The sequence below is a fragment of the Mus pahari genome, chromosome 11 (assembly GCF_900095145.1).
Source record: "Mus pahari chromosome 11, PAHARI_EIJ_v1.1, whole genome shotgun sequence".
NCBI lineage: Eukaryota > Metazoa > Chordata > Mammalia > Rodentia > Muridae > Mus > Mus pahari.
Genome location: NC_034600.1, coordinates 53,349,975 through 53,375,283, shown reverse-complemented (window position 1 = coordinate 53,375,283; position 25,309 = coordinate 53,349,975). Strand labels below are relative to the sequence as shown.

Here is a 25,309-nt window from a genome sequence, read left to right as displayed (position 1 = left end):
ACACACACACACAGACACACACACACAGACACACACACACAGACACACACACAGACACACACACACACACACACACACAGTTAAGTTGCTACCAGTGCTTTGTGTCTTTGTGATGTACCAGGAACTACACGGGGTACTTTTTCTATATATTGTTTAACCATCATAATAACTGCACAACATAGAATTTTATCTCCACAAACATGAAAAAACAAGGCTTGCAGAGGCCATGTATCTTCACTGGGTCCAACAGTAAGTGATACAGCTTTTCCAGGAGCTTGTGTCTCTAGCAACAAAATACCTTCAGGCCTCTTGGATGAAAAAAATGATTGTGAAGCCTGCATCTTCAAAATAAAAACATGCCCTTATCTTTATAATACAACTTCAGTTTTATAGGTAGATGCTCATAGACCTGTCTACAAGGTCGCTTATCAACTTCACAGCTTAAAACAAGTCTCCTGGTTTAAAAAAAATAAAGCAACGAGCTTGGAAAAAACCCTGTTTTCATAGCCCCACCTCCTCCTTCTCCATTTATCGTTAAGCAAGTAAGCATGAGTGTCTATCTGCATCATCAAAGCCTGAGAGTGCCTCCTTCGAACCTGCGGCGTATCTTTGATTCAACTGAAAAGGCGTGGCAGAAGAAAATTCACTCCTTACTGCAGGACAGCTGCACGGCACTGTTTTCTATCAGTTCATGTTTTTAAAAGTACTACGTGAATGCTTTAAAAAAATCTCTTTTAAAGATTAGGTGTTGGACTTATGAAAAATTATTGTGGGATAAATGGATGTTGTTGCCAAATGACAAGTTATCCAGGAAGCTGAGCAAGTATAGATGATCAGAATCTGGGCATAACCACCACCAATGTTTTAACCCCTTACAGCCCTTTCTGTTGTTGGTCAGCCATGAAGTGCTCTCCCTAAACACGAGGATCTCCCAAAGGGACAAGGAGGTGCGTGTTTGTCATCTGTGTAAGTTGGGAACTAACAGTTGTCAACATATTGGCCACTCTTTTTTTTTTTTTTAATTATTTTATTAGATATTTTCTTCATTTACATTTCAAATGCTATCCCGAAAGTCCCCTATACCCTCCCCCTGCCCTGCTCCCCTACCCACTCACTCCCACTTCTTGGCCCCGGTGTTCCCCTGTATGGGTCATATAAAGTTTGCAAGACCAAGGGGCCTCTCTTCCCAGTGATGGCTGACTAAGCCATCCTCTGCTACATATGCAGCTAGAGACACGAGCTCTGGGGCTACTGATTAGTTCATATTGTTGTTCTACCTATAGGGTTGCAGACCCCTTCAGCTCCTTGGGTACTTTCTCTAGCTCCTCCATTGGGGGCCCTGTGTTCCATCCTATAGATGACTGTGGGCATCCACTTCTGTATTTGCATAGTGGCCACTCTTAAAGTAATATGCAATTATTCCTATTTTCAAAGTCAATTTTCTTAGCACCTCTGTCTATCTATCTATCTATCTATCTATCTATCTATCTATCTACCTACCTACCTATCTATTTACTTATTCATGCTTTGAATGCTGCTTGGAATACCACCAATAATACTAAATATGGGTTTAAATATTGTTTGTTTGATTTTTTTTTTTGCTGTTTGATAAATAGCAAGCATATTGTGCAGGGCAAACTTTAAGAGCAATGTATGGTAGAAGGAGGGAAAAGATCAGGGACTGGAGAACAGAAAAAAAGGTATAGAGGAAAGTCAGGTGAGCGTGCCAAGAGTCCTGGGCGACTGACATGGTACTTCACTCTTCCAGGCTGATAGGCAGTTGGCGTGGACAACTCAACCAAGAACTGTTTAGATGACAAATGACAGCCATAGTTCTCTAAGGGCTTCATACTCCTTCACAACTACCTAGACCTCTTTGCAATCTAGAAGCTAACACATTAATGTTGCCATAGCCAAGGACTTCTGGGATACTGGTGTTCTGTACTACAGTGATCAGAGTTCTGCCACCCTGAGTGCTATATATTTGAATGCTATCCTTGTCCTTCCCTCAAGTAAGCAAATGTCTGAGACCCAGTTCGAGGCAGCGCCTATTTGCTCAAACACATCACTCACTCATTTGTGTGTTTTGATGTAATCACCAACTTCTAGTATCCTGTTTCCGTGCTATGTTGTCTTTTTTTTTTTTTTTTTTTTTTTTTATCTGAGAAAAACACCTATGGCTTATAAATTCTACTTCTCCCCAACCCCTCAATTCCCTCATCCCACTGTGACCAAGAACAGCCACATGAAAGTCAAATGATGTTCAATACTTATCCCTACCCCTGTGTCCACCCCAGACCTCTCTAGATGCCCCCCACTCCTGTGATCACCCTAGGTCCCTTGAATGTGAAGCATGGGGGATCTTTTAAGTGCAACTGTAAGTTAGCCCTTGGAAGACTAATGCCCAGTTTTGATGTTTTGTTTTTACTTCTAAATGGATGACACAGTCACCACAGTTGGTTAGAAACCTTAATCCATGTTTGTTATCTTGCTCCCACCAGGGGTTTGTTGGTTTGCTTTCTGTTTTTCTATTGAGTGTTCACCTTGAGCAGGAAGTCTTTCCAAAGACCTTGCTAGGTGGGAGCAACCTCGTTACAGCTTAACTCAGTAAAGAACCCAAAAGCCTTTTTCAGCCCCAGGTCTGGCGGCAGAAGGTTGCTTTCTAAGCCTTCTTGTCTTTTTAAGGCTAAGTCATTTAACACTCAAAGTAAGTAAAAGGGTAAAACAACCTGTTTGTTATAGCAGCTTGGGACCGCTCCTCCCTCTCCTTGTATTTAGATGAATGACATTCTCACAGAGATGTTCTGTCCATCAGATATATTCATTTCTAGTAAAATAAGAGCACTGATAACAACAGAAACTCAAACCACTTCCCCTTGGCCACCCTTTTCCCATCTGCTCCTTCTGTGGGAAGTGACCTTGAAGCCAGAAACACCTGCTTCTAAGTATAAAAATGGCAACGCTGAGTAGAAGGGTTTAGGCTGCAGGTGGTTGGTGTGTTCTGAATAAGAAAATAGAAAAAAACATTTTTTTTCCTTTGCTGTTGAAAAGGGTACATAAAGAAGTGGATGCTCACAGCCATCCATTGGATTGAATACAGGGTCCCCAATGGAGGAGCTAGAGAAAGTACCCAAGGAGCTGAAGGGATTTGCAGCCCCATAGGAGGAACAACAATATAAATTAACCAGTACCCCCAGAGCTCCCTGGGACTAAACTACCAACCAAAGAATCCACATGGTGGGACTCATGGCTCCAGCTACATATATAGCAGAGGATGACCTAGTTGGTCATCAGTGGGAGGAGAGGCCCTTGGTCCTGTGGAGGCTTGATGCCCCAGTATAGGGGAATGCCAGGACCAGGAAGAGGGAGTGGGTGGGTTGGTGAGCACGGGGAGGGGGGAGGGGGATAGGTTTTTGGAAGGGAAACCAGGAAAGGGGATAACATTTGAAATGTAAATAAAGAAAATAAAAAAATACTGAATTAAAAAAAGCAAAGGAAAAAGCAAAGGATGGGTCAAGTAAATGCAGAAAAGGAAAGAGGTGAGCCACAGGAAGAGGTAGATGCCTTTGTTTTCAAACCCTTAACTGCCTTTGAAGAGCAGAGGTAGCCATCATCCCATGTCATGTTTATGCTCAATATTAATGCCTCCGGTTCACTTTTTTACATTTTTTATTAGATATTTTCTTTATTTACACTTCAAATGTTGTCCCCTTTCCTCATTTATCCTATGAAAACCACCTATCCCATCCCCCCTTCCCCCTGCTTACCAACCCACCCACTCCTGTCCTGGTATTCCCCTACACTGGGACATCGAACCTTCACAGGACCCAAGATAAAATTCACAGACCACATGAAGCTCAAGAAGAAGGAAGACCAAAGTGTGAATGCTTCAGTCCTTCTTAGAAGGGGGAACAAAATACCTAGGTGAGGAGATACAAAGACAAAGTGTGGAGCAGAAATTAAAGTAAAGGCCATCCAGATACTGCCCCATCTGGGAATCCCCATATCCAGTTACCAAACCCAGACACTATTGTGGATGCCGACAAGTGCTTGCTGACAGGAGCCTGATACAGCTGTCTCCCGAGAGGCTCTGCTGGTGCCTGACAAATACAGAAGTGGATGCTCACAGCCAACCAACACCTTCAGTTCTTGAAGCATTTGGTACAATCCTTCCTGCATGCAATTGCTTTGCAATAACTAGGCTTCAGTGAAAACTAAAGAATCTGCCTGCACTCACGCTTGGTTACGGGCAGTCTCCATCACGGGGGTAGGGGGTGGGGGCTGGGGGGTGGGGGGAAAGAGATGACTTCCAAGCCTATCCGGATTAGAAGAAGCAGGAGACAGAGGCCGAGCTCATCCTTGAGAAACTGAGCCTAATTTATTAACTAGCACAGAGTAGTAGATATTTCTATAGTCTTCCAGCTCGTGCTTGGAATTCCCCCCTTTCCCCCTGATTTTAAGGAGCACAGGAACAAAACTAAAACCTTAGCTTTCTTATAGGTACAAATCACACTAACAAAATGTTCTGTTTCCCTAGTGAGTCACTCCGTAGCCTGTTTACCTTGCATATCTCCAGGAAACTCAGTCATTATAACGAGAGTTTAGCTCCTAGCACCTATGTTGGGCAGCCTCCAAAGACCTGTTGTTGAGCTCCAAGGGATCTGATGCCCTATTCTGGCCTCCACAGGCACACATAGGTGTGTGCACATAGGTGCACATACTCACAGAGTCATGCATGAACTCATGCATGTACATCTATAAAATAAAATAAAATCCTTAAACGGCAAGAAAAATGCCGGGCATGGTGGTGCACGCCTGTAATCCCAGCACTTGGGAGGCAGAGACAGGCAGATTTCTGAGTTCAAGGCCAGCCTGGTCTACAAAGTGAGTTCCAGGACAGTCAGGGCTATACAGAGAAACCCTGTCTCAAAAAACCAAAAAAAAAAAAAAAAAAAAAAAAAAGATCAAGGAATAAGTCAGAGTAATAGCTAATGCATGGGGAGACGAATGCATGAATGCATGCAGACGTACAAATGCTTATGTGTCTTCATGTGTGTATGTGTTTGGTGTGTGTGCGTGTATTTATGTGGTTGTGTGCGTGTATTTATGTGGTTGTGTATGTGTGTATGCATGTATATGTATGTGTGTGTGTGCAAGTGTGTGGAGAAGCCAACATCTAGATAACAAACAGAAGTAGGATTGCTGGAGAAGCTTCAATCTAGGTCCTCAGTAACTGAGGTCACATATGGTAGCTCACCTTCTTCAAGGTGACTAGGAGAGAACTGAGAGCTGGGAGTTACTGTACAATCATTAGATGAGCTAGCGAGGAGAAAGTTCTCTTGGCACTTAATCTAGGATTCTCTTCTTAGTATGGTGAGCACCATTTATAGGGTAGAAAGTGAGCAGGTGCTAGATCTGCTTTGAGGTGTGCAATGTGTAACTGTGTGGCCTTAGTGGTTTATTTGAATAGGAATTTGTTCTTGCCTGGTCAAGCTAGCCATGGTATCACATAGGTTAATTTTGAAAATCAATGGAGCCTGCTCATTCCCCTCGAGACTTCAAGAATTGAGAGATGTTAGACTGGGTGTGGTGGCTCTCACCTTTAATCCTAGCACTCAGGAGGCAGAGGCTGGAGGACCTCTAAGTTTGAGGCTAGCCTGTGTCTACTTAAAGAATTCCAGGACTATATAGAGACAGCCTGTCCCTCCCACCAAAAAAAAAAAAAAAAAAGTGGTCTTCGTGCCCTGTGTGTTTCTCTCTCATCTGCCCTCTGCTACCCACAGAGAAACACCAGCACAGTTGCCAGGAGAGCCAGGAGCTGTTGGGTGGAGTAGTGCAGCTGTAGAAACATGGCTGCAGCCTGCAGCACAGAAGTTGACTCAACAATGCAGCTCCTTTCTCTTGGGGGAAGAAAAACCTCCTATGGTTTTGGGTTCAGGTTTTTTTTCTGTAAGCAGATGTTGCCTGTTCGGTTACAGTTTGCTGATATTATCTATTGCTACTGGGGGCTCTAGATGGGGTTTTCCACCTTTGACATGTCAAGCAGAATTAAGCCTCATCTTTTCTCCTCCTGCTGGAGACATTAAAACAGAGTAGAAACTTGTTTCTTTTCTCTTTATTATCAGTCAACAGTTAAATTTCCCCAAACTTTTGGACATTTCCCCTCATCCTTATTTCTCATACATTGGAGAACTACGTAGTCTAGCATGCTAGAAGGTTCCCTGGGTTTTGGAGACATGCTATAATTATGTTTATGCCTTCTATGAAAGGATAGAAAACTTTCCAAAGAATTTTGAGAAATCAGGTAGCTGGATTTGTGTTCCTGGGGCATGATTTTGTTCTTCCAGCAGCTGGAGTTAATATTCCTGGTTTAGAAGTCGATTTTATTTTGTTCTTAAAATAAAAAACATATGCACAAAGATATGATTTTTGGGATTCCAATTCATCAACATCTGACATAGTTTTGATCAAGGCAGAGAGACAAAGGAGCCTTTAAGGCCATTTACACAGAGTCTACGAGTCAAACTATTTTTAACAGGTTTGTTTGGCTTGGCATGGAGATTAATTTAGCAGATCGTATGATAGAAGCCATCTCCTGTCCAGGGATTATGTAACACACACATCTGTCTGATCTTCCTAGCTGGTTTTGTTAGTTTACTTGGGTATGCACAGTCAAAACTAAGTTGAGAAGAGCTTTCTTGTATTTCATTATCAGACTTATGCTCTGTTTTTGTCAGCTTTGATGACTACACAGAGAGCCCCCGCTGTGTTGGCCTAGTCCTCTCCCTCTGAGCTCGATATATACACATTCCCATGCCTGGCTGAGTTTGTATGTGATTATTAAATGTTTTTTTTTTTTTTTAAGTTTCCTTCCTTTCATGAAAACATTGAAATTTCACTCTAATGATTTCGAGATTTTAGGAAGGATATGAATTTGATCAAACTTGGAATAGACTAAGAATTATCTTAGAGTATAATTGAAGGGTCAGTCAGCCATCAAAACACCATTCCTTTATGTTATAACTGGTCAGGGTTATTGGCATTTTACAAATGTGTTTAAAGTTGATATAATGGCTACTTTTTTTGGTACTATTTCCACATATTATCAAAGTTTAGGAAAACACCAGTTTCAGCCTTCTGTCCTCAGGAAGAGGTTTTACAAAGGAAAAAAAAATCATGGCCTGTTGCCATAAAATTTTATAGGAACTTCTGTTTTATAAAAGAAAAGTGATAGCCTTTTTCACATCTTACAGGGTGGATCTCACTGAAAGAAAAATTTTCTCTACCGATTGGCAGGCGTGTATGGATTCTTGAGCTAAGGTCCTGTTAGAGGAACAACAGATGGGAGTGGGAAAAAATTGTGAAGGTCAAACTCAGGCCCAAACAAAGAACCGTGAACCCACGTATCCCAATGACAAAGTGGCCTAGGCATCGGAGGGGGCTGCTTTCCCAACACTCGACCCTCTTTTTGCCCACTCTGCCAACCACTGCAGTGTTCATCTTTCTCAGAGTATAAAGTTGGTAAAATGAGGACATTTCTCAAGATATTTGCAGAATGGCAGCCAGCACACTGAGTGCTGTCTGAGGTGTCTGCAGGGTATGCTAACAGGTAAGAACTGGTTAGTTTCCTTTCTGCCTGCTCAACTTATGAAGATCGGATGGCTGGTCCTTTTGAAGATGTCACTGAGTCCTAGAATAAATCATTTTAGCTGGTACTGTTAGCTAGATTACAGGTTGGCTCTCCTCCAATTCTTAAATAAAAATATTTAAAAAAAAAAAAAGTAAGAAAGGCATCCGAAATAACTGGTTAGTCACCTTAGAAGGAAGGAAAAAATCATGCCAGGCATAGACTTTAAGAAGTTGTTGAGTAAGGGAAGAAATGACAGTTCTCGTGCCAGAGGTGACAAGCAAAGGTCCTAACCTGTTTTCTAGACCCAGAAGCATTCTGTGAGGGGAAGGCAGCGATTCTAGAAAAAAAAAACCTGTGAATCCTCACTGGGACATTCTACTCCAGAAGTAGGCATAGGGGTAATAGCCTGGGTAAGGTCAAGAGAAATCCTTAATAGAGAGACCCCAAATACCATAAAATGGATCAGTGGCTAAGAAGCGTTGAACAGGAGCTCAGAGGACAGCGGAATCTGGGTCCCCAGCAAGGGCTACCCTCAAATCCTGCACAGTTTACAAGCACTGTGGACAAAGGCATTTAAAGCAATGCTTACATCTGAAGTCGTAGTTAGAGGGGATGTCAGACTTACCACCCTGGATCATCTGTTGGATCAGAAGTGGTGGGGTGGTACCCAAGGAGCTGAAGGGGGCTGCAACCCTGTAGGTGGAACAACAATATGAACTAACCAGTACCCCCTGAGCTTGTGTCTCTAGCTGCATATGTAGCTGAAGATGGCCTAGTTGGCCATCACTGGGAAGAGAGGCCCCTTGGTCTTGCAAACTTTATATGACCCAGCACAAGGGAAGGCCAAGTAGTGGGAGTGGGTGGGTAGGGGACCGGGGGGGGGGGGGATAGGGAACTTTCGGGATAGCATTTGAAATGTAAATAAAGAAAATAATAAAAAAAAATGTAAAAAAAAAAAAAGAAGTGGTGGGGTGGTCCCTGTGAGTAAGGATAAGATTCCCCGGATGAGCCCAAGAACAGTAAAGGTGCAGCATCTCTCGGGAAATAGCTGGTGTGGTGGTCAAATAATGGTCAGATATAGCCTGGCTAAGTTTCTATATTTCTGAGACAAAGATTTCCCCAAGAATTCTGACAGAAAACAAATAGTTTGCAAAGGAATGAACTCAGGAGAGCCTTTGAATTTTCCACAGTAAAATGTACTGGCAGGAATTTACGACAGGCTGTGTAAATGCTAGTTGATGTGGTAAGAGGTTGGGTTTTTTTTTTTTTTTTTTAACAAAATCCAAGGGGTGCTACTGGGATATAAGGCTTTCTGGGACAGTTTACTCAAGAGAACTGTTTATGCCAAGGACCAAGGTTATCTTGGGTGGGAGACAGATGTCTAGAACTCAGTGAGGATAGATCAAGAATAGGGTAGCTCAGATCAGATGAGGAACTTGTGCATTGAAGGGAGTCATTCTGAGGCATTTGTGTTAAGGGGTTAAACCCAGGTAAGATGGCTGATTGGTTAACAACAGTTTCCTCGGGGGCTGCAACCTGTGATAGAAAGAAGGACCATAGAGTTTTGAAAAACAGATTACTCAGGCTCAAGAAGGGTGAGAGAACTGAAGTTAAGACTGGGCTCCAGGCTAAAACTGCAGAGAGAGAGAGAGAGAGAGAGAGAGAGAGAGAGAGAGAGAGAGAGAGACTGAGACTTACACAATTTGGAGAAGGCCTCATTGCCCCCTCAGGCTGAACCACATAGATGAGTAAGTTCTGATTTATCTGTACACTGGAGAGCCTTGCTTGCAGATTCAGTGTCCCAGTATATTCCAACGAGACATCCTCGGATCAACTCTAGATAAGCTGTATTCTTAAATTCCAAGTGTACAGTGGTATTGCCTAATCATGAAAACACTCTGCTGTACCCTCAGATCTTTTTGATGCTTCTGAGCCTTGAATCCCCGTTCCTATCATGACCTGTTCCTATCAGCAACAGGGTGGGAGAGGCTGCGGTACAGTGAGATAAAGCATTTTTCAGCACATAAAAACCCATGAGGTTCTATCACAAAAGCACATGTAAAAAGATGATGGTGGACCTGAAGAAGGCAGTGATAACTCTGGGAACAGGAAGGTCACACCATCTCCTAGAGACAGGTTGCCTGCGTAACATAGCCCAAGGTCCTCTGCGTTTCTGCCTTAGGATACTAAGCCAGGAGCTCTCCAGGTGACCTCTACTCCAATCTCAAACCAAGCTCTTTTTTAAGTTTCCCTTTAAAGGCTTATTTATTTTATTTTATGTGTATGAGTGTTTGGGCTGCATATATACATGCTTGGTGCCCATGGAAAGCAGAAGAGGGAGTAGGGTTCCCTGGAACTGGAGTGACAGATGGTTGTGGGCTGCCAAGTGAGTGTTGGGACCAATCCCAGGTTCTCTGCAAGAACAGTAAGTGTTCTTAACCCCTGAACTCTCTCTCTCCATCCCCTGCTAAACTCTTCTTGGTGCCAAGGTTTCTGTCAGCTGCACTAGTTGAAGAAGCAAAAGCACAATACAAGAAGGGATGTGCAGTCCTAATAGGGTCTGATGAAGGCCGGCCCTGGATTCATTCCTCAACTGTTAAGGCACCTCATTGGTTATTTCCAAAGTTAGCATATAGAAAAAGGCAAGAAAGAGGGCTGAATCGAACGTTTTCTGCTAGGTTTTCACTACCTCCTACACATGAAACCGACAGCTGGGTCTGGCCGGTGCCCAAGAGCCAGATATTGTGGTGACGAGTACCCAGAACACCTGGAAAGAAGTCTTTTAATGGAGTCCAAAGCAAAGTGAGTTGAGAGAACATGTTGATGTTTCAATGATAATAATAAAAAGTTTAAACTTTTTGTGGCAGTGAAAGCTTGGGATTATTGGGGAGCCCCAAAACTATTATTAGCTCCACATTCAGAAAGCCATGTGATATATTCATGCTTACAGTTTCCATGTAAGACACTGAGAAGATTTTTTTTTCCGGGGTGGATGCTTTGTGCAAAGTTGATTTTGTGTCAAAGTTCCATGTAATTGAATGTGCATCCAATCTGTGAAAGTAATTAGTGAACTGTGTGTGTGGGGGCATATTACAATTTAATTCTGAAAGGGCAGGGAGCAACTAACTAACTTCTTACTAACATGTCTCTGCAGAATGACAGATCTGGGAAAGTGATGAAAATTCACATTATTTTTTTTTCTATTCCAGAAATGAGAGAAGAATGGGAAGCCAACTGCTATCAGCTTTCATGGAGCCTGCAGGGGCATTGAGAACAATTTTTTACAAGATCGAGGAAGACACAGGAATGTGGAGTCTTTGGGAACCATTTATACTCGTTTCATCATTTCAAGGGACCTTATGTTTCTTGAAAGGCAGCCAGTATGGGAGCTAGGGCAGGGATGGGGACACAGGCTCTGCAATCGCAGAGACCTGGCCCTGCTTAGTTAGGCTACACTTCGGCAAATTTCCTAATTGTGCTGAAATAGAATTCCATTTCATCGTTTAGAAAGAATAAATGAAGTCGGGTTGTATAGCGTTATATCAAAAGTCCTCTTTAAATGATAAATATTTATCTGAATATGGAAACGGAAAAGGGGTCATAAAGGAGGGAAAGGTATTGAAGTTTTGAAAGCCAACAGAACCATTATGTAGGATTTTGTTAATTTGGACACTGTTGTAATTACTTTTAACAACAATAAAAGTAATTACAGTAAGAGTAAGTCACTACCTTCACTGCAAAGTTTTTGACTCCAATCAGTCTCCTTACATCTTTGAAGATTGAAAAAGAAACCATCATCGATAAACATCTGGCAAACCTACTTTTTTTTCCAAAGCACACAGTCTCTTTCCTTTCTCACCTTATTGCAAGTGAATACCCAATGCCCTGAATTGCACCAGGCTACAAGTCACTTATCTCAAAGCTCTTCTGTGTGAAACTTTACATCTAACCAGGCATGTTTATCAAGGGCATTCGTCAGAGCTGGGGGGAAAGCTGTGAACTCAGAAAACCTTGGTGGCCATAGAAGATGTCTAGAGTTTCCCTGCAAGCTGCCATTCTGAGTTGGAGAAACACATCAAACTGGGTGCATTTTAGTAACTCAAGAGGAGAAGCACTTTCTGTAGATAAGCTGCCCTTGATGAATCCAGTGTTGGCAATAGCAAGCCACGAGAGCCTGGCTCTGTGATCTTTCTCCACTTCTAGTAGAATTGATGGCTTCTTGGCCTCAGTCAGGACCAGGTAGCACAGTCTAAGGGTGACAATACCCTGCACTGCCTAGACTGTACCTTATTTTCTTGCTCACTTTTGTACTAGGCAGAGGGAGCCTATGGGAAGATCTTTCAGAGACAACGATTATGCCTAAGCCTGCTTAAATCAGACTAGTTTTTTTTTTTGTTGTTGTTTTGTTTCTTTTTAAGGTAGAATCTCATGCAGTCCAGGTTGACTTCAAACTCCCTAAGGTAGTCTCAAGACTTTGAGCTTCTTTGATCCTCCTGCCTCCACCTCTTAAGTCCTGAATCACAGACCTGTACCATCATATGTAGATTCAGACCAGTGGCTCTCAACTTGTGGACTGACCTTCCAAGGGCTCACCCAAGACCCTCAGAAAACACGGATATTTATACTACAATTCCTAATGGAAGTAAAAGTACAGTTATGGAGTAGCAATGAAAATAGTTTTAAGGTTGGGGGGGGGGGAGAGTGTCACCAAAACATGAAGAGCTGATTTCAAAGGTTGCAGCATTAGGAAGGTTGAGAACTATTGCTTTAGATAATACTTTTATTTGGAGATGCATCTGACTTCCAGTGGCAGCGTCTCTTGTAGGTATCATTCTTTTTTCCATCTTACAATGGATAGCACTTGTGCCCCATGTGCTAGGATATTAATCACTGCAGACATGGGGGAGCTTTTCTCACCATGACACGGTGTCAAGTCTTTACTGAGACTTTCAGTATCAAATTCTACTACATACCGAAACATTGCAATGATATCTTGGGAAGAAAACGGGGCTGGGTTTCTTAAAGGGCAACAAGGCGCCCCTTTGTCTGCCTTTGTTTTCTAGCTGTGTATTCCTTTGTAAACTGGAATAGTACAGTTATTTCTGTTTTGGGAAAGTTAAAAAAAAAAAAAAAACAGCTAAAATACAAAGTATGGTCTCCTAAAATCCCTGCCACTCTCCGATTTGAATCTTGGGCTTAGGGAACATGATGGACAGTGTAGATATTTGAAATGACTTAGAAGAGGGTTTTTCAACTGGATAGTTCTGTGAAGGAGAGGAGGGCTGCTGTCGTATTGGAGGAAGTGGCTCTATTTCCAAAATGTCACTAGCTTCATCCATTTTGACAATCAAACACGCCTCTAGACAATGCACACACCCTTTGGCTCTCCCATTTGATTCTTTCTAGAGTACTGACTTCGTCTGCTTTCTTCTCTCGGTCAGCGGGCAGCATAACTTCCTCAAGTTACAGAAATGCAGTACAACCGAGGGAATAAATGCAATGGTTGTCCTTAAGCAAAGCCAATAATCAGTTAAATAGGTATATTTCTTTCCTATTGTCTCCCTAACATGTCACTTCTCTCTCTACCCCCCAAGGTACTTTCTTACAGAATCCTCCACTGGACCTCGGATTTGCCACTTTCTCAGACCTCCTACACAAAGGAAAAAAAAAAAAAAGCCAAGTGAAAATTGACCCTAGACTCACATGAGCATCAGTTACACAACCATTCCTTGCTCTAAAGTTTCCTCCAGAAGCTGAAACACTCAGTTGTGTGAGCAAACCACAGTTCCCAGCAATGAGAAAAAACTCACTGTTTGCAGAGTCAGCCTTTCGGAATCTGGTCAGGTCAACGTTGGGTGGTCTGTTGGGCTTGGGTGGAGGCGGGCCCAAGACAGACAGGGGAGGCAGGGCCTTCTGCTTTGGGGTCGCAGAATTCTTGTCTCCTTCCTTCTCCTGACTTTGGCCCCATGGTGTCCCCGCTGTCAGCTTGGAAGGGGCCTTAGGGAATCTGGCCGGCTCTTCCTGATTCAGTTTGTTCAGAAAGATGTTCTTTGCAATGTCTGTTTTCCTATCTTCTTTTTTTTCTTCAAAGTTTTTGGAGAGACCCGGGCTTCCTCTGCTCGCAGCGGGTTTCAGAACCACTCCAGCAAAGGGTGAATTTAGTGCTCCATGGTCTTTATCCTCTGGGTCTTCCTTAGCTGGTTTGAAAGGGGTGCTCTTGGATTTGGCTCCCAGCAGCACTGGGGATCCTTTCTGGACAGGCACATTCTTAGAGGTGTTCTCCTCTTCCTGGGAGTCCTCTGTACTTAGGGATGGCTTCTGGCCAAAGGTGTGTCTGGGAAATCGGGGTTTGGACTCAGTATCTTGTGCCGCTGGCATGAACTTGCTCTTGGCTCCAGCCACCTTTGAGAATCCTGGCTTCAGCTCATTTTCTGGGACTGGGGGAGCAGGCCCTGGCTTCGGTCCTGGCGTCTTTAAGTCAGACTCTTGGGTCAAATTGTGAAGCTTATTCCCAGGTGGCCGTAAAACCACAGGTTTGGAATCTTCCTTGGTCATGCTGGTGGGTTTGGGGCTTACAGGTTTCAGGAACCCCACTTTGACCTCAGGGTCTCTAGAAGCCGAGTTTGGCTGTGTTCCAAATCTTGGGCTCACTCCGGTGGGTTTTAAAAACGGGGGTTTAGGTTCCTTCTCAGGCTTCTCCTCGTAGGTAGGTTTCGCTGCCAAGGGTGGTTTTGTGGTCCCAAATTTAGGCGTGTTGCTGGGTCCTGCGGGCGGGCTGGCATTTCCTTGGTTGTCAAATAAATTCTTTCTTGATTGTATTCCAGAAGGCGAGCTTTGTCCTGCCACTTTGAAGGGCCTGCTGCTGGTGGCGGCCTCCTCAGTCGGGTTACTCCCCGTGTTGAACTTCGCCATGAGGGATTTTATATCTGTTTTTCCATCCTATAAGCACAGGGGAACAAAACCCAGCTGAGAGTCAGAAATCTCACTTGCAATTTAAAATACTATACCTTCAAGGGTTTCCTGAGCTGAGACAAGAGTGCTGGGGTGCCGGTGGCGTGCTGCTGATTGGTGGACCAGATATTGTAACATTTAAGTTCCTCTATGGCAAAACAAGTCGTGAACGGTTCTTGCAAAGGAAGGGCTGTGCTTAAATTTCTGTTGTTGGTCGTACAGGGACGCAATCATTTATCTTAAAAACATTTCTCTGCGCTTTCCCTGTCCGCCTCGCTATCTTGTTGGAGATATCTGGTTCTGTATTTGTCTACATTTTTTTTTTTTCTTCACTGGAAAACCTACAACGGTGGCTACCAAATGGATTCTCCCACTTTTTACAACTGAGACTCATGTGGAAACTGGACTTCAAAACGAAAGTAGGCTCTGTAAACTCAGGCTACATACTTTTTTTTTTTTTTTTTTTAACCCAGCAAAGCAATGCTTAGCATCAGTGTGGCTGGCGAGTGCTTCCCTGTTCCTGTTGCATTTAAAGTGCGTTTGCTGTCAGGGAGGTGTTACAGAACATCCCAGCCCTTCTAGAAATAATGAAAGGAGGTTTCCTTATTATTTGTGAACCCAGAGTGCTGCTGGGTGACCGTATGCCGACTGACAGGCCATGAGGTCGACCCTGCCGAACAACAGGCCAGCAGCTGGGACTGTCTCATTTCCAGATCTTTCTCTTCAATAATGAATTTTATCAGTCCTCCAAGAGGTCCTGCCTCACCTGCCGTCCTCATAAGAATTAGGAAATTATGTAGTAAAGATATCAGATATTCACCCCCCCTTTTTTTTTGTTAATATAGTCCAGTTTAACCTGGGAGAATTAATGGTGTATTTATCCTTTCTTTCAAAAACAAGGAGTTGGAGCTGGAGATGAGGCTCAGCTGAGAGAGAGAGAGAGAGAGAGAGAGAGAGAGAGAGAGAGAGAGAGAACCTGCCTGGCATCTAGCATGCACTAAACCCTGTCTCATACGTTCAGCATTCAATAAATCAGGTTGGTGGCTGGCATGCTCTGTAATGCCAGAGTGCCAGCATTCCGTAGGTAGAGACAGGAAGATCAGAAGTTTATGAAGGTTAAGGTTAAGGTCATTCTTGGCTACACAGCAGGTTTGAGACAAGCCTGGGCTACATCTGAGGTCCTGCCTTAAAGAAAAATAAAAAAGATAAAAAAAGCAGGAAAAACTTTCAGGTACATCAGTGCAGGGCTCTAAAGCTTTGATGAGAAAGATAAGGAATATGAAATGGTAGACAGAAGATGTAGCTTGGTGATGGATCAGGGGCTCAGCATGGGTAAGGTCCTGGGTTTGCTCCTTAGTGTGCACACATACACACCGCGCGCGCGCGCGCGGGTATGCACTGGACTGCACACATACACGCACCCCCCCAAAGTTTTCTCCCTGGTTAGAAGGAAGTTCGTTTCTGAGAAAGAATTTCTGATTATCCCTTCCCCTATAGTGGTAGTCTCCATTTTCTTTACATATAGCTTCTTTTAGGTTTATAAAACAAGGTGGAATAGCAAAGTGATTAGGAACGTCGGCCCGGGAGCCAGGTAGCAGGGGATATTAATGAGTTTTCTTATCTTCTCACAGCAAACAATGTCTAGGCGCTGCTCTGAGGCAGGCACGTGTATAAAGCCATAGAGGACATTGGCACATCCGAGGGCTTCCTGTTTTTGTATAAAGAAGACACCTTGGTGATCGTCCGCTCTCCCTCCTCATTGCACTGCTGGGGAACAGAGTCATTCCCTGCGGCGGCAGCTTCAAGTCTAGCATATCCCAGGGGAAAACCCTTGAAATGTCTCTGGCCATGGTCAAGTACCGTGCCAAATTTAGTTCCAAAAATATAGAAGTTGTGGATTAAGGATGGAAGCTTTAGTCTTGGCTGCTAATCCAGATCCAGGAGAGCCTGCGAGTGTCTGAGCTAAAAGCGCAGGTCTCGGAGTTATTGACTGAGGCTCAAGCCTTGGCTTTGCTGTGTAGCGTAGCCTCTAGCAAGTGATCGACTTTTCCCAGTCTGCTTCCTTCATCTCTGAGAGCGGAGCTGGAATTCCATTTCTCACGGGAGTTTTGTTTGTTTTGATAAAGACTCAATAGGTCAATACAAGTAGTTAGATGTTTAGCTAAAGCACTTGGTTAGCAAGCACAAGGCCTTGGCTTCGGTCCTCAGCTTCAGACATACAGTAGCAAACAGAAGGATCAAGAGTTGAATGTCACACACGTGCAGTGATTTTTCTCTGCCATAGTAATGTTTTCTAATTCATTCATAATATAGCATTGTCATTTGCAGACAGATAAAAAAATTGAAATTATTTACATTACTGTCTCTGTGGACAAACACACTCGCAAATGACACATGGATAATGATGCTCAAGTTTGAATCACCCATACACTTGAGAGTTTTCACTGGGAAGCAAGGAGCAACAAGTTCCTTTGTGGGGAACACACACACACACACACACACACACACACACACACACACACAGAAATACCTTGCACAGAGATCTACCTTTCTACCTTCTGTTTCCACTTAAAAATTGGGAAACTCCCCCACCCCCAAAACTCAAAATCAAACCAAACCAACACGCAAACAACCCAGAAGCCCGCGCTTCTGGACTTTGCTTTCTTCTGGCAACCATGTGGGTTGTAGGATTCCTGTAAAGCTCGGGTTGTTATATATTCTCCACGTCTGCTCTGAGTTCTCTCTTTGCCTAGAGTGGTGTTTATTATTTTCAGGACTTTCCTTATCCCCACTACCCCCAAATCTCACTATATCTCCCCGGCTGACTGGAACTGGCAACGTATACCAGCCCGGATTTGAACTCACAGAGCTCATCCTACCCCTGCTAAGAGTGCTGGGATTTCGAGATTGTATCACTTCTCTCGGCATTTAAGCGCTTAGCCCTGTAAAGATTAGCTGAGCTCAGTCCTGCCCGCTCAAGTGCTGGGGATCAGATCCAGAGCTTGGAGGGCTCTTCCACTGAGCTATGTCCCCAGCCTATTTATGCTAAGAGGCATTTCATTCATGGTCTAGAAGACCTCAGAGTCTTATGTTTTGGGTAAATCAACATTTCATACCAAGTCACCCAAATTTCTCTTTGTAAGTCATGTGAGGGGATTTTTTTTTTTTAATTACTATTATCTTTAGTTGATACATGCCTCCATTTTACTGTGACCAAATACTTGACAAGGGGTGACTTGAGGGTGAAGAACTTATTCTGGCTCATAATTTGAGGGCACAACTCTTTCTATAGTAGTGTACTGTACTTTTAAATAAAATGCGCTCTCTAGCATTTATATGTTACTAGGTATGTATCTTCTGAGCTGAGTTCTTACCCTATTCTGTATCATATCATTGATAAATATTTGAGGGGGATAAAAGGCTATTACCAGAAATGGATTTTGAAATTTCCTATTGTTTTAAGTCATTCTCTTCTTTTGAGCTTAGGTATTGAATCAGAGGAGTTGTGAGAGTGAGTCACATACTCTACTTTCAAGCCGCATTCTGAACGCTTGCCAATATTTTAAAGTACAAAAGAAAGAAAAGATTCACGAATGATGGGTAGCTAATGAAAATCTAAAGTAACCTGGAAGCTCAGTTTTGACCTTGGTAAGGCGTGTTCATTGTTCTTGCAATTAAAGCAAGGGGGGAATGAACCATTTCAGTGGGTGTTATTATTCTTTCCTGGGCAAAGTGCACAAGAGAAGAGAAAATGTCTTCATGTGATGGTCTATAGTGCTCTTATTCCCCAGGAAATGTAAGTCAATAACAATTGTTTATGCAATTTTTTAAGAAGTTTGTTGATAAACTTTTTGACTTGTTGGTGGGTCGTCTTTGTTTCATTGGTGTCCTGACTCACTTGTTCTGAATCACTGGCTCTTCTCCCTGAGTACCATTTCATTTCTGCTCCTGTCATGATTGCCCATATTAGGATCACAGGTACAGTGACATCACAGGATACCATAAGGCTGCGAGGGGCTCATGCTTAAAGAAAAACAGTTGTAGGAAGCTAGCCCCTAGTCCTAAGTTGCAAAGCTTAACTGATCCTATATAAGAAGCAGGAAGTGGTGGGATCGAATAAGAGGAGACCCAGCTTCTATGCTGGTGATGATGAGATCGCTCAAACATAGGAATCGCTCTGCCAAAGATGAGCCAAAAGACATGGCAGAAGACAGAGAAAACAGAAAGCCTTCTTCAACCTGGAAAGGTCTTCTGTCTTGAAGTAGATAGCAACTCAATGGAAATGTAATGGATTCAAGATCAACTAGCACAGAGAAATAGCTTCCAGCCATAGCGGTTTGCTTCATAGAAGACAGACAATGACAAATACACCTTGTGCAACCAAGCCCTTTTCCCTTCTCAAAACATGTGCACAGGCATCCCAACGTGTATGTATGCATGCACACATGCACATGTATGCTCACACAACACATGCATAAAGTGGAATGCAATCTTTTCTTGAAGGTATTTTCATCATTTTACCTGATACACTTGGAAGGTTTTTTTTTTTTTTAAATCTGATAATAAACATTCTAAAGTCTAATTGTTAGAAATTACAAATAAAGTTATAAAGTTAGGATTAATGGAGGATTAAAATATAATACTTGTGACAAACTCCTAATCAAATACAAACATAGCAAGTCTCACTAAAAACAGCAGTCTTGCAATGAGCTTTATTTTCTCTACAAAGGCACTGCACAGACATTTAGCTAATTATAATTCACATATTTAGTGTGTTCACTCTCTACTTGTCGAGATATATTTTCCTTTCCCTCTTTAGGAACATGCCTCCTCCCATGCAAACATTCCAACTTCAGGCCTGGAACTTTCTCACACAACATACATTAAACATGTTGGCTGATGGACTGGAGTTACTTGAATTTCTCTCTGACTGATCACAGAGTAATTGGCAAATGATTTCTTCACTTCTTTGGTTGACCTCAGCCATGAATCCCAACTCTGAGATCTCTGGTCCATTGCCAAAGGCCTGTAGTGGGTTCCAATCAGCTGAGCCTCTGAGACTGGAGCGAGTGGAGGGCCCTTGCTCAACAGGATGTGGGAACTTGTACTCTCACCACAAACTTAAGTTCCTGAGGGCAGGGCATTGGTGGGAAGACTTATTGAGAGATGCTTTTGTGATATCCCACCAGGCAGCAATGCCCTATCCCTTATGGCTTACACTCTGAGGTAAAAATGTCCCCTGAATGATACACCTGGGCAACTAGCGGTGTGCTCTCCCAAGGCTGAGTGTGCCTGCCTGCTTTCCTGGGGGCAGGTTGGCCAGCATACATAGGTAGAGAATTCGTGTGGGTATTACATCATAGCATTGGCTCTAATGCTGCTCAGTGAGTTCTGTTACCCAAAACCTTCTCCTGTTTCTGCCATGTAAATGGAGGGAGATGAAGCAAAAGCCTATTAAAAGTTCCCATTCTGGCTACACAGCTCCCGAATGCCTTGCATCCTCACGGTATATCAATCCGTAGGATTTTTGTGCCCTTCCTCAAAGATTAGGAGCTTGGAAATCTCTGTAATTCTCCAAATTGGAACTGGCAGACCACAAATATCGCTATTCTATCAACTACTTCTGCACACCTTCTTTAGTTTGTCATGACTCCCAAAGTCTTGTGCATAGAAAAATGGAGGGATTAAACACAACTTTCCATGTGCTTCTGATATCTTTCATACTATTAGTTTTTAAGATCTTGATGTGAATAGAGATGGAATGTGGAGCACACGGGATGATGGTGTAGATTCTATAGACTCTATCGAACAATAAACAATCTTAAACTCGCATCTTTTGCTTTTCTATTTGTGTGTGTGTGTGTGTGTGTGTGTGTGTATGTAAACAAAAGGATGATATATATTATAGCAAATTTAGTCTACATTCTTTACATTATCAAAGTGTATGAAATTAAAGATTATCTTTGAAGAATTTACATTTCCAAGTTTTTAGCTCATAGATAATTATAAAAAGTTTTCACACATGTGATATTTGTTGCTGATTTGATTCTTGGGGAATTATTGTTTGTTGTCTAACCCAGGACAAGTTCTTCCATTTTTTTTTTTTTCTGGTCTGTCCAATTGTCTTAGCTTTCAGTTGCTCTTTCTTGTGGCCCTCTCAACACAACAGCAGGAAATTCATTGTACTAAATACATATACAAATCCCATTGACGGAGACACTCCTTGATATGGAGAAAAGATGCTTTGCCCCTCCCACCTCCTCAGCTTCTAGATTACTCCCCACACCCATGAGCACACCTACACATGTTCCCAGGCATGGAGTCATTTTTTGATCACCTGAGAAAAACCCTAAAAATTCAAAGACCATGGGGAGCTAGAGGGGTGGGGGCATCTGTGGGGTTTTCTAGAGGCTTCCTTCCCAGGGTGTGAAAAGATCTGAGACAAGAGATCTGCCCAGATGGCGACAAACTGAGACCGGTAGCAGCTGCTACTCAGGGTTCAGAGTTCTGAGAAAAGTAAAAAACAGACATTAAGTGAAGGGTCTGGGGGGGGGGCGGGGCGGTTCTAGGACAGAACCATATAGTCTTTTGAAGGATTACTCTTCCCAGTGTGACAGTGCAGGTACCTCTGATTCATCTCCTATCTTCCTTCCAGACCCCATCTCATCCCTTCCCCCTCTGAACATTGAAGGATGCAGTAGTTAGTGTCACCTTTCAGTGATGTGATCATTTGATCGCTCCGTGCACCGACTGCTCTTCCAGGGGCCCCGAGTTCAATTCCCAGCAACCACGAGGTAACTCACAACCCTCTGTAATGGGATCTGATGCCCTCTTCTGGTGTGTCTGAAGACAGCTATAGTATATTTATATACATAAAGTAAATAAATAATTCTTTAAAANAAAAAAAAAAAAGCACGGTGTCTGTACAAACCACTGATTTTTGAAGGCATGTGAGCAGAGGACCTCAATGGTCTGGCGGGATAAAATGAGCAAGAACACTCTCTTTCAAGAAAGCCTCTTGAGGGAGAGAGCCATTGGGGATTGGCTAGGCCCAACGCCCTGATTTAAGACTTCCTTCTGTTGTTACAAGCCACAGTTTGTGGTACTCTGTAACCGAAGTCACTAGAAACTAAAAACGTGTGCCTTCAGGTGTAACACCTTGTGCTAGACTTCTACATGGGTCCAAGTGCTTACGTGGAAGAGGTTTAGAGGGAAAAGTAGACAGGTTTCTTCATATGATGACATCACAGGGTAACCGATTGTGGCTCCCCCACCCCCACCCCTGGGTAGCCTCCAGCTGCCTTGGGTGATTAGAACAGAGAAGCCTTGGTGATATTTACCTTGCCCCAGCAAGGTCATATATTGTTCTGACCGGATCCTAGGATACATGTCCCAGCACATGATTATCTGAGTGAGTCAGCTAACTGTATGGTTGCTGCAACAAAATATCTGAAGAAAAGAAGCAATTTATGGGAAGAAGGAACATTCTATTTTGCCTTACGGTTGTTGAGGATATAGTCCATTGGGGCTAAGGAGCTGTGGTATGGCAGGGGAATGAGGTATCTGGTCCTATTACGTCAGGATGTGAGAAATGATGGATGCAGTGCTCAGCTCAGCCCCGCCCCCTTTTAGTGATCTGAGAACCCAGCCCATAGAACAGTCTAACCATTTGAATTTTGGTTAATTGACCTGATCAGACAACCCCTCTCATAGACGTGTTTCCATGGCGATTCTGAATCCCATCAGGTTGACAGTGAAGATAAACCATCACACAAAGTATAGTATGCTGAGCTTATATAGATAGATAGCCTCATAACTTGCCTGGTTTTCTGCTTGTGGAACTAGATTGGTTAGCAGAGCCACGCAAGCAAGGTAAGCCTGAGGCTTTCCACATCACCAGAGAATCACCAGACTACCTTCTAATGGGAAACGTCTTTTGGCTTCTGCCCCTGCTGGTTGCCTTCTCACCTCTGTCTGGACACATACTTGACTTGTTCTGGTGGTTAATGTGGAGTCGATCCCAACCCCTCCTCTCATACCCGGCAATTGTATAGTAGTTAAACATAGGCACAGCCCCAAGCTTTCTTTAATAACAAGAAAATATGTCAAATTGGGCTTTATGGCTAAACCAGTTTAATTGGTGACCCTAGCATAGAGTCACAGAGTCTGAGAAAGAGACAGAACTTTAAACACTGGGCAGTTCAATGCCCCCACATTTTTTACACAGGGTAAGGGGTCTGTCCGGATGACCCATCAGACCCCACTCTGGGCCTTTATCTTGCTCATACATTGCACTCCTTACTGTGATATTAGTAGCTGTATTGGCATCAGCTGTCGAATCACAGATAACCTATGCTGGCCCAGGAAATTTTTGGGTGTCACTTAATAAATTCTCAGCTCAATGCCCATTTTACAGATAAAGAAACCAAGGCACAGACACTTCATTCATTTACCCACCACTCACATGGTTGAATGTAGACCAAACTTACATCTTTGTGTTGAAACTACAACCTCAGGAGCCAGAGAGCCCAAACCTTCTAACGACACAGTTTATTTCCACTATGTTCTTAGTAACATTTCCTCAAAGGCAGCCCGCAGCACGACTTCAGACAAATTCATAGCTCTGGTGCATCCCGGGACTGCCCTGCGTTGATAGCTTATGATGCCAAGAGGGAAGCGGCAAACCGTGCATCCAAGCTGCTGAGAAACTCCCCAGCCACCAAGTGAACTTAGTCTTTGGGCCACCAGATGGCAGTATAACCACTCTGCGAGGCAGCACTTACTTTCAAGACCAGCATTTCCCCAGATACTGTTCTACAGGGAAATGGAGGAGGGAGGGAAGAAGTGGGGAGGGAATAAGACCCCAGTGGGTGTTAAAGAGATGCAAACGACAGGGAGGTAGAATTAAATCTGTGGAAATGAAGTCTTTCCAAGCCTCTCTCCACTGTTTTGAAATATGAGACCAGCTTTTCTCACAGTGTTCCCAAGCCCTTGGCTATTAGTGATTGCCTTGAGTAGAAGGTTTTAAGGATGGGATTGGGTTGGAAAGAACAACTGCATCTCTTTCCCCTTCACCTCTTGTTGTTTGTTGCTAGTTTCTTGGGACATTAGACTCACTGAAGTCTGTGTTTGATCTTACATATATGTGTGTTGGTCTATGTATATCTGTTCAGTAAGTTCCCCTCCTAGCAGGAAGAGAAAGGCTATATATAGCTATGACTTTGCTTATGGGACTGCACACTCTTGGTATATGAATTAGTCTGTACCTGGTGCCAATATATATCATATAGCAAGTACCAAAAATTTAGTGTTATGCATCAGTATTTAATATACCACTTTATCCCCACAACCAATGTTTGAGGTCAATACTACTATTATAGCCATTTCTAAAGAAGGAAGCTTAGAGACATTACATGGCTCTTTCAGAGTTACACAGTCAATAGGAGGTAGAGTTCAAGGCCCATTTCCTTTTAATGACTTCAATAGAGATAGAGTAAAAGAAAGAGGAAAAACACCAGTCTTGCACTCTTCAAAAGCAGCCCACAGCAGTGCATAGAAGAGGATGAAAACTTGCAACTCAGATCTGTAGTTACTGGTCACTCCCAAAAGTCTCCCTTGGCTGACTTATAGCAGTTTGCCAGTGTCTGCCCAGTTTTCCAGGGCCTGCTTGGAGAATGAGGGCCACTGGGTATGGTGGCTTCTTTCCTTTGTCACTGTGGGAATCTCACAGAAACCCTATGCCCTGCCATAGCTTAAAGTCTGAATGAAACTGAGTACAGCTCTCCCCAATCCCCATCATGAAGGCAAACCCACATTAGAAGGAGGCAAGTCACTGGTGCCCAGCTCTGCGGGCAGTAAGGTCGTGTCTCTGGACCAGAAGCACGTGCAAAACCAGAGGTTGCAAGGCACAGAGGCCTGCAAACACAAGAGATAGACAGGTCCCTGGCTGCATTGACTAAGATGAAGCTGAGATTTAGCATCTGATGTCTGTCTCCTCTGCTGCTTTCCAACAGAGCATGCGCCTTTCGTCCACTTCCTCAGCTGCATAGTCTGCCCTGCCAGGATTTGGAGGTCACATCATTCCCTGCTATAAAAAAAAAAAATCTGTGCATGGATGTGAAAGAAGAGACCTGGGGCATATCTGTTACCTGGTCGCTGCAGAAGAAGGTAGAAAGATGGGGAGGCTCATTTAGTGCATCTTCCTGGGGCCCACGACTTGGATTCCCTTGCTTTAGCTGCTGTATCTGTCCTGCACGCAAACTCCAAGAATGGTGGCATATTCTGATGCCTGTCAGGGCTATGTGTAGGGGAACGGTGGCAAGAGCTGCCCCTTCTTCCCTGTGCCAGGCTGACATGCATAAAAAAAAAACAGTTCAATTACAGCCTCAGGATATTGAGCAAGAAGGGGGAAAAGACGGGAACTAAAAAGTGTCTATTCAGCCCGTGTACTTCTGCTCTCATTCCCACCAAGCATGTGATATGCAAAAGAGCAAAGCCAGAGTCCTAGCAGCCACCATTACGTACGAGGGAAGTGACTTGTGAGGACTTTGACTCCAAGATCTGTCTGTATACCCGGAGCTGTCACCTTGCCGTGGAGGCCAAGTTGCTATGATCTTGATTGGGAAAGTCCCCTCACCCAGGGTGTGCAATACTTGGGGCCTAAGTCTGCTTGTGGTCTAGAGATGAAGGGGGGTGCGTGTGGGTGGTATATGTGCTGGAGAGCCCCAT

General features: G+C 43.5%; 1 protein-coding gene across 1 annotated transcript in view; it reads right to left on the bottom strand.

Moving 5' to 3' along the window:
• Fyb1 (FYN binding protein 1) overlaps positions 1-24,828 on the bottom strand; it is a 95,733-nt gene extending 70,905 nt beyond the window's left edge. The window contains exons 1-2 of the mRNA XM_021208627.2: positions 24,730-24,828; positions 13,441-14,569 (exon numbers count right to left, since the gene is read on the bottom strand). Coding sequence (XP_021064286.1) covers positions 13,441-14,542 — 1,102 coding nt within the window. The 5' untranslated portion in view covers positions 14,543-14,569; positions 24,730-24,828. The remainder of the gene's footprint in view (positions 1-13,440; positions 14,570-24,729) is intronic.
• Positions 24,829-25,309: the final 481 nt, after the last annotated feature.